Source organism: Erigeron canadensis, chromosome 1, assembly GCF_010389155.1.
Source record: "Erigeron canadensis isolate Cc75 chromosome 1, C_canadensis_v1, whole genome shotgun sequence".
Lineage (NCBI taxonomy): Eukaryota > Viridiplantae > Streptophyta > Magnoliopsida > Asterales > Asteraceae > Erigeron > Erigeron canadensis.
In genome coordinates this window covers 29,942,692-29,952,590 of record NC_057761.1, presented here as the reverse complement: position 1 = coordinate 29,952,590, position 9,899 = coordinate 29,942,692, and the positions used below count along the sequence as shown (strand labels likewise).

The window sequence follows — 9,899 nt, the reverse complement described above, 5'->3', positions numbered from 1 at the left end:
ATTATGTATATTTTTGTCATCTCCATATATATGGCTTCTGGTGATATTTATACACATTTTCTTTTTAACTTCAAAAAGTAGTCTTCAAGTGATGCACATATACTCCACTTAATAATTAATTTCAAAGTGACTATTTCTGATCAGCTTCAAAATGTTTAAGTGTTGTCTAATGTCTTCTTTCAAAAGATATTATTTTAAACTTTTCATAAATCTGTTAAGTGTAATTCCATAGGATTAATGGTTTTAGATTTGGCTTTTAATTCAGTGACAATCTTTAGATCCAAAAAAGTATTAAGTATGACTTCAGGAGTCAAAAATGAAAGTTGTTATTTTATGATCAACTTACGTCCAAGCAGGTTATTCCTTTTGAAGTGAATTAGGCACTTCACTTTTGCAAGGATTGGTCAGTCTTTCCACTTAGTTAAGATGAGATATTGCTATTAGCACTTCTTTGATTTTGCTACTGGAATTTCATTCTCAAAAAAACGTATTAGAATAGAACTTTTATATATTTTTGAATTACTTCAGCTATGAACAAACTCTCTCTAATTAAGTAGTTGGTAAAATTGGTTCTTGGGAAGAACCGTACCGGATTTCTCTTTGAATCGCATAAAATACTGCTTTTGCAATATATATGGTATTTTGACCATATATGAATGTTGGATAAGTGGTTAATACCGTTGTCTTTGAGGTCAAGTAAGTGTCTCCAAGAAGACTTAAATTTTGGGAGACCCGTGTTTAAGTCTTAGAACGCAAAAATTTCTCCTAATATGTTGTCGTGCCTTTTAGTGACTATTAAGGGTTTTCCTCTTATTAGGCATTGAGTAAGAGTGATTTCTAGCGTAGTCCCAACTAAAATAAACATAGTCTAGACCATTCGTTATAATATTCAAATTCGCACCTTTAAGAAGAAATAATAACAAAGTTTGCAATGGTAAGTTTCCAATTGATGTTATCCTATAATTCGTGATATTGTAAAGTAATCCACTTACTAATTCTGTTCTATTTTATGATAATAATTAACTTGTGAATTGAATGCTTAGTGTGTCACTGATCACATACTAATGTCTTAAATAATCATATATGTATAACAAATCTACAACTCTTAATTATGACCACACACATGTGTTTACGAATGCATAACACGTTACCCACCATGCGATGGTGGTGACGGTAACATCGATCTGGTGATGACATCGACTGGTAGTGATTGCATTGATATGTCGTATTTTATAGCCTTTTTCTCACAACAAAAGTCAAAGACCCATTGCCCCGCAACTTGTGTTGCGCCGCAACACAACCAACAGAAAATTAAGTTGCCCCACAATGGAAGCTTATTGCGCCGCAATGCATTCAAAACCTGGCTAGCCTCGAGTCAACGAAAGTCAAAGTCAATGGTGGTCAAAGCTTCATTGCGCCGCAATGCTTAGTTGCCCCGCAATGGGGGTCGAAATTTGCACAAATTTTTGGAAAGTATTAATAGCTTGCTTAATCATTCTAAAACCCTATCTGATCTTTTGCTCTCCAGCTGTTTTTGAAGCACTTTTTAAAGGTTTTTCATCTATTGAATCATCTCGAAGGATTTCAAGCACGATTGGATTATTTTCGGTATTCATTTTCATTCACTTGTATTCGGTAACGATGAATTCTCTTTATTTGATTTGTTCTTCGTATTTTAATATGAGTGGCTAATCGCTCTTTCATCCATCTTAATGGAGTGAGACAATATGTAAGGATTGTAGACTTTTATTAATCCAAAGTTGATTTCATTTAACGTTATATCGTGATCTTAACATGTTTGTTCCTTATAATTTATCTTGAATTGATTGGTGATTTATATGTGTCTTTAATGGTAATTTTTGATTTCATATATTTTATTTCAATTGTTTGGGTACAAATAATTAGATCTATGACGGGTACGGTAGATAATCATTCAATGATAATAGGAATAAATGTGATAACGGTTGGGTACAATCGGTAGATATAATTGTTATTTTACTAACCAAAACCATTGTTGAATTAAGCAAGAGAGTCGAATGATGTCATTAAATTGACGGGTACGGGGTTGGTGCGGTGCTTGTTTGAGTCTCGGTTATTTAGTCAACTTAAATTGAAAATGGACTTCATTTTATGTGCAATCCGAACATGTTGTTGGGCGAATTCAAGATGGGTGACCTTTTAATTATTGTTTTATACAACAAAAAACTCTCTTTCGATTAATTTTGAGGGATTACTAACTATTTGCAAAGTGGCAATTCGGCCATAAAACCCTTTTTAATCTGAATTACTTTCTTTTTACAATTACTTACAAAGTCCTTGTGAACGATTTCGGATTTACCGGTTTACTATATTGCATACGAATGGGTTCACTGCCTGTGAGTGTGTTGTAGTCAGTTTTCTAGTAGTCCGTGTTTTATAAATTTTATTACTCAATTTCACACATCGGGCATCGACTGGTGGTGATGACAGCGAGCCAGCGACTATTGGTGGTGATAATCTATACACGTTACCTGTCATGCAGTGGTAGTAGCGGTAATGACGATCTGGTGATGGCGGCGAACATTAGTGGTGATAACGACGTCGAGTGGTTTAGCTTGGTGTAAATGTATATATATATAGGAGTTTTGTATTGTAAAATAAGTATTAAAGTAAAACAAATAAGACAAGATCTTGACCCTTAGATCATGGTTAAATTGATGCACAATTGATGTACGATGATTTTTATGATGCATGGTGATTATCATTATAGAAAAACCTATTGTTTTATTTGTTTTACATTAATACTTGTTTTATTTTACCTAATACCTATATATATATATATATATATATATTACGAAAATACAGTTTCACTTTAATAATTCCCAATTTCACATCAGGTCATTATCAAGGTATCTAAAGCCAGTGTATTATTTGATCACAAACTAAAGAATTAATTCAGTACGTGAGTCATGTCTTGTGATAAGATATATAGAACAATTGTAGACATTATTGTTCGTTGTACTTTTAAATAAATTTAACATTTTTGCCCATGATGCTTTATATACCTATATATATACAACATCGCAATAAACACAAACTTTTAAAAAGGATGATTGTAATGTCCGTGTTCCTGATCGATCATAGAAAAGCCTATGAATTTTTTCTAATGAAATATCCTTGTATCTTTCAGAAAATTCAAAAGCTCTGAAGTAAAAAACTTTAAGTTATTAAAATTAAAGTTAATTACAATTTTCCTCCGTCTTTGAACATTAGCTCAAAGGTTGAAAAGTTATCCCCTATTCAAGAGGTCTTGTATTCAAGTCTTGAGTAAGACATAAGAAGATCCTTTACGAGGATTTGGCTTAGATATAAACATGTTCAAGTTTGAGGGGCATGGTTTACCCTTATTAATCATCGTACCTTCGGACGGATTAGTATGACGTTTTTCCCCATTGGGTATTTAAAATATACATTTTATTTCGAGAGATCTCTCTAGCGCAGACCCATTTAATACAATATCGATAGACCTCCCGTTGTCGAATCACGACAAGAAATTTTCAACGAAATTCACTTTTCAAAATAAATTATAAAAAATGACAAATTTCATCCATAGTGTTACTATTACTTGCATGTTTCATCTATAACTTTCATTTATTTTAAATTTGGTCCAGCTCTTTTGCATCCGCCACTTTTGGTTCTAATTTTTTCTGCAACATAAGGACCAAAACTGCAATTAACTTTAAGTTGATATTTCTTTGTCAATTAACTCTTTATAAACTCGATTGACCAATTAAGCGGTTACCTTTATCCAGTGAGTCATTCTATACGAAGTATCTGAACGATTTTGTTTCTTGTTGGTTAAAAAAAAAATATTTTTGACAATTGACGTTTTCTAAAATATGACACTAGTTGCTATTAGGGACAAAACTTTGTGGACAGTAACAAGGATTAGCAACATCTGTCGTCTGATGATGCCAATGCCTAAAGTTCAAGGCTTGCTAATATAATTAACAATAACACTCAGCGTCATTTAAGTGAATCGATCAAGTCAAAACTTAGGATGGAGATCCTCTAAAGTTGTTTTCAACTTTATAGGTGAAGTTAAACATATCTTGACCTTTGGATTAAAATCAAGGATCAAGATTCAAATATGATTTTTGAATCTTGGCCTTTGATTTTAATCCAATAATAAAGTTGTGTTTACAATCCCAAAACTTATGGTATGTCTATCTGATATATTAAATGAAATATAATTATTTCGATGTACCTCAACTGAAAAATGTTTTTTTCAAGGGTTCAATCTATTATGAATTAATCTTGACTTGTAACAATGCTTTTTAAATGTTCCAATATAAAATTATTGGATGTTGGAGTTAGATGCTTTTTAGTTGTTTTCGTTTGGGGCAAAATGGATGCGGATTATAGATTAATAGATATAGTGCTTTTGGGCCTAACTGACTTGGGCTTTGCTTCTACTTTTTTCCCTTCTTTTTTCTTTTTTCTACAATATAATACATTAATACTTACCAGAAGCCTATAATGAAGCCCAAAGGTTAAATCCAAATACTTTAGATCTTATGATAAATGATCATACGACATACGAGTAATAAGTTTTGGTAAGAAGCAAATTTTGATCAACTAGTTTACCCCATTAAGAGTTAGATTCTTAAATACTTCTTGTAAAGCCTGAAATCCTCTTCTACCTTGGGTGTCACCATTTTGAGAATAATAAGTTTCGGGGACATTAGCTAGTTGTATCTCAAATATACGTAGCGAGTATCTATTTATTTATTTATAGTGGCAAGAAGTTATTTATTAGGGAAAGCATATTTCAAATGCAAAGCGTTTCTAAATAAAAATTAACATTTTTCAGGATATTTGTACTCTAAAAAAGTATATGTAAAGAATATTTGTGATTTTAATATGTTAAAAGAAAATTGTTAGAACTTGGGATTTTCCTTTTTATTTTGAGAGGCCAACCCTTCGTCTTTGTCTAGTTAACCAAGGATTATTTATTATTATTCAAACTTTAGTTGTTGGTGGTCACTGGTCAGGATTCATGAAGATAAAAGATGGAAGATTTACATATATCCAATTTAATCCAATTTATGATATATATTTACATAAAAAATTGTTGACATTTGTAAGTTTAGGGTACTAATGAAATATAAGTAAAAACATGTTGAAAACTAAAGCACAAATCATGTCATCCGAACCCCCTCCTTTTCTTCCCGTTTTCCCCGCTAAGATTATACTGGCACAATTTTGAATTTACAGTATCAAATGCACTTTGAAATGGAGCTCGTCTAATTAAATCACATACAATAGGTTACTTCAAAGCATATATTGTATATACTTGTAAAAAAATGGAAAGAAATTTTTTTTTTTTACCAATTTTTTTTTCAGGACCTCTCATTTTCGTTTTATAAATAAAAGTCATTTGAAATTTTGTGAATTTATAAACATTAGTTAAATAAGAAGAGGGGATCTATTTATCATTATTCTTGCAAAAATTTCAATATGATCTATCATACGGAGTATTAAAAGAAAAGAAAAAAAAAAGGAGAGAGAATGTTAGTCCAATAAACAAGATCCTACATAAATGTACACTAGACCACTAGCAGTAAGGTTTAAATTTTTTTCGAAAATATATTCGTGGGTTTTAGCTTAGTTACATATTAAGAAAAAAAAACAAAGACTTTAATTAAATTTGAAGTAACACAATCAAAACAAGACCCAAAAACGTTGATGGCCTAAAAGTTTTAGGCTAAAACCCAATATTTGAACGGCGTTGAGCTCGGCTAGCGAGACTTAACAAGTGCAGATGCGTTTGAGAGTAGCTTAAGCGACGTCGTGGTTGGGAAATCCGGCCATCAATCTCCACCAGTCTTTGAGTTAACAAAAACCTCAAAAACTTAGAAGAAATTTTCACTTATTGTGTTGTTTATAGAAAGAATTAAACATTAGCTTCGGTTTTAGGATCTTCCGTTGAAGCTTTTGTATTATCTAAATATTTTTCGTCGGATGCTTCTTGATCAGAAATCTCTACTTCAATGATTTTAGAACTTGATAAACTCGAGTCTTTACTCTTACCCCATATGATTAGATACAAACCAACAACAATGATGAATGCTCCCACAACCCTGAAAATATTGAAGATGGACATCTTAATTGATAGAAATCAATAAATATGGTCTATTTGTTAGATATATATATAATCAAACATAATAAGATTTATTCATACCTTCCTAAAACTAATCGTTCGGCTAGAGCAAATGAGCTCACAATTGCAACAATGACCATACCCAAGGGGTTGAAGGCAGTCACAAAAAAGGGTCCTTTTTCCTTCATAACTAGGCCCGAAACATAGTAACTAGCCCCTGATCTAACTATCCCCTGCAGCACATCAGAAAATCATATTTTAGATTAAGGTGACCGAATTATGGAAGAAAATTCAGAAGACAAAAGAACAAAGTTAAGTAAATGGCTTCATACGCTATACAGTGTTGCGACAAGCTCTGTCTCTTTATGCATAGACCATATGCCAGATTTAGCGTTTTCGATTACCATAGTAACAACAGTTCCTTGTAAAGCACCCATCATACATATGAGCGTAGTAAGTGACAATTGAGCTGGATATTCCTTGAGAGTCATAGCCTGCAAATTTATAAGCTTTGATGGTTAATAGATACTCACAACTTAAATGTGATTTATTTCAATATAGTCTATCAAAGAAATATAACTTTATTGTCTTATGGAACAAATTTAATCTAAATAGGACCCATTTTCATGATGTGGCAAAATTAAGTAATAAACATGTAAATCATAAGGTAAAAGTGATGGAAAAGGAAATAAAAATATAAAATAATTAATAACCTGAAGAATGTAAAAGCTAGCCCAACAAAAGCAACCGGCAGTGATCATGATGGCACCTTTGATATGCTGGTCTTGTGAGACCATGGGAGTGGAGGCTACAACATGGTGCACCCCTGGTCCCTCCTTGGTCCATGGCAATGGAATAGGTGGTCCATTAACAAGGGTCATAACCATAGCTCCCCCAACCGTCACCAACGTTCCTAAAATCTTCCCTTGACTATGCAATTTTTTTACATTGACCTTCTCAAGCCTACAAAACATAAACAGATACACACTCACACGCTAGATTATGGCGCACGACTCTAATTATAAGCTAAGCAAGCCAAATATAGATACGGTACCTAAATATCCACGCCATGACAAAAGTTAGCGCGGGGAGAATGTTGCACATTGCAATGGCAAAGGTTGCCGTTGTATACTTCATCCCAGTGTAGTATAGTATTTGGTCCAAAACCGGCCTGATTTTAAAATTAAACATTAGATATAACACGCACATCATTCATACACGATGTGACCTTTTGATGATCAGCCAAATGTGTTTTTCAATCCTACTACGTACTCTATTAACGCCAGCAATGATATCTTCCAAAATACCGAAAATGTCATTTGAGTCCGAACTTTCCTGTCATATAATAAGGATAATAAGTTAATTAGATACAGAACAATGTTTATATAGCACACACTTGATCAATATATATTGTGCAACAATTAAGCACAACAATTATTCATATGATACCTTTCAAAATACAGAGCAAATGGGCCAAAAGCAACTGCTGCAGCAACATTTCTATAAACAGAAAACGTGTAAGGATTTAGCCCATCGTTTAAAGCCGATTTTACTAAAATCCCATTAATAGCATATCCTAGTTGTAGAAAAAGAACCCCAACATATGGTCTTCCTTGCTTGCAAAACATCCAAAACCAACCATTCGACGACATCTCCATCGATACGGTCGTCTTATTACCTGTGATCGGGTTAGTTCTTTTTTACCTGTTTCAATTCTACTATTCTGTTTTAGCTTCTTTCTTATTTAAAATCTCTCTTATTGTTGTTTAGAGAGATTAATGTTGAGATTGTTGGAAGAGGTGTTATGGGGTTTATATATAGAATGAAATTTAAGATTATGTAACAACAAGGATGTAATCGGCATTTTGGTGCATCCTCCATAAAATAGTTACAAACCAAAGATGTCTAATAAAGTTTAGGTACGTGAATGTTTTGCATGTGTATTCCACTACCTTCATCTTTTCTTTAGCTTTTGAGTTACGAAATAAAACACATTCATTTCATTTATTTATTTTTGCAGTCTTTGTGTAGATGTTATTAGCAGAATTTTAAGTGGGAATTTATATCTCATAATGTGGGTACGTATTTGAATACTTATTACCTATATAACTATACAAGAAATATTGTAACTACATAAAAAAAAATTAATAAAAATGTAACCTTTTTACACCAATTTCTTGTTAAATAAAGCCTATTTAGTTTTTGTTTATTCACAATAAAGGGAACGTTGTCAGTTTTTAACGTTGTCACGTTATCATTACCACGTCATGAAGATTGTTTATGTGGCCTTTGATTGAAAGTACATATCAAGATTGCTTATGTGGCATTTGACTGAAAGTACATATATATATATATATATATATATGTGTGCGTGTTTTTGTGTATAAAAGGAAATTTTGAATGTGTTTTTTGAAATAAATATATACGTATTTTTGTGTATAAAAAAAAACTGACTGAAAATTCCGCAATTTGAATGTGTTTTTGTGTGAGGAAAAAATTTTTGAAACAGTGATTTTGAGAGGGTGTTTTGTCAAACAAGTTTTCGAAAAAAAAAATTTATACAATAGGGTAAACCGGCTTTTGAAAAGCCGGGTTCAAAAAGTTGGCTCGAAACCGGCTTTCCAAAAATCGACTTCAAAAAAGTGACTTTGAAACCGGCTTTTCAAAAGCCGGGTTCAGAGTTTGTCAGATTGATGTAACGAGCAACAGAAATGAACAGTGGACGACGGCGCAAACTTCGAAACCGGTTTTTCAAAAGCCGGTTTCGAACTTTGTGTATATATATATCCTCTGCAAACCATATATGTGTATGTATACGAGCAGAAGAAGAACAAGTCAATAAATTCAAAAAAAAATGGCAGGTCAAGCATCTTCTGGTAGTGTTGCATACCCAAATATCACTAGGACTGGAGAATGGAACTCCATTGAGTCTCACATGGCTACTGATTTGAAAAAGAGGAAAACTTCTTTTCGATGGATCTCCATTTTGAAGGATCTCATTTACGAATGATACACGGTTATCCCATATTAACTGAACTACAATTGGGTTGAATGATGATGAAGATGCCATTTTTCTAAAATATAACTATGAAAGTCTTTGAAATGTTATCTGAAAATATTTGTTGAAATACTGATAATCATTCAAGATACATCACATATACTATATATAGATAAATAATGAATTAGGCTTACAAGGTGGTATTAGGGTTTCACTAGCTTTTGACACGTGTTAGGGTTCGGTCGAACCCGGCTTTTCAAAAGCCGGTTTCAAGCTTTAGTCACATCACCACTGTTCGGTCAAAGATTCTCTGCAACTTGTCAGGTCCACCTGAACCCGGCTTTTGAAAAGCCGGTTTCAAAGTAACTTTTTCCAACCCGGCTTTTGAAAAGCCGGTTTCGAGCCTACTTTTTTGAACCCGGCTTTTCAAAAGCCGGTTTATCCGGTTCTATAATTTTTTTTTTGTGAAAACTTGTTTGACAAAACACCCTCCATAAATCACTATTTCAAAAAATTTTTCATAAAAACACATATATATGTTTTTTTGAAAGGTGAATTTCGTTGGATACTTCGTTTCGCGATTCGACAACGGAAGGTCTAGCATACGTTGTCTTAACCGGGTCCGCGCTAGAGAGCTCACTCGAATTAAAAATGTTTATTTCAATTAAATACCCAATGGGGGGAAACTCCTTAGTAATCCGTCCGAAAGCACGATGATTAATAAAGATAAACTATGTCCCTTAGACTTGAACCTGGGTA

The 9,899-nt window shown here is 32.9% G+C and overlaps 1 protein-coding gene across 1 annotated transcript; it reads right to left on the bottom strand.

The window, feature by feature from the left end:
• Positions 1-5,597: 5,597 nt before the first annotated feature.
• Positions 5,598-7,963, bottom strand: LOC122584925 (WAT1-related protein At2g39510-like). Its single transcript, XM_043757007.1, has 7 exons — positions 7,592-7,963; positions 7,415-7,477; positions 7,197-7,313; positions 6,856-7,105; positions 6,475-6,636; positions 6,224-6,375; positions 5,598-6,122 (listed from the first exon to the last, which is right to left on the bottom strand). The coding sequence occupies exons 1-7, from the start codon at positions 7,798-7,800 to the stop codon at positions 5,936-5,938; spliced, it is 1,140 nt and encodes a 379-aa protein (XP_043612942.1). The 5' UTR covers positions 7,801-7,963; the 3' UTR covers positions 5,598-5,935.
• Between the last annotated feature and the right edge of the window lie 1,936 nt (positions 7,964-9,899).

Bases quoted from the DNA above. Each gene is read 5' to 3' on its own strand.
- LOC122584925 (XM_043757007.1), bottom strand. From the start codon at position 7,800: ATGGAGATGTCGTCGAATGGTTGGTTTTGGATGTTTTGCAAGCAAGGA. The intron at 6,637-6,855 runs GTTATTAATTAT...ATAAATTTGCAG, and splicing joins CTAGCTTTTACATTCTTCAG to GCTATGACTCTCAAGGAATA. The intron at 6,123-6,223 runs GTATGAATAAAT...CAATATTTTCAG, and splicing joins GAACGATTAGTTTTAGGAAG to GGTTGTGGGAGCATTCATCA.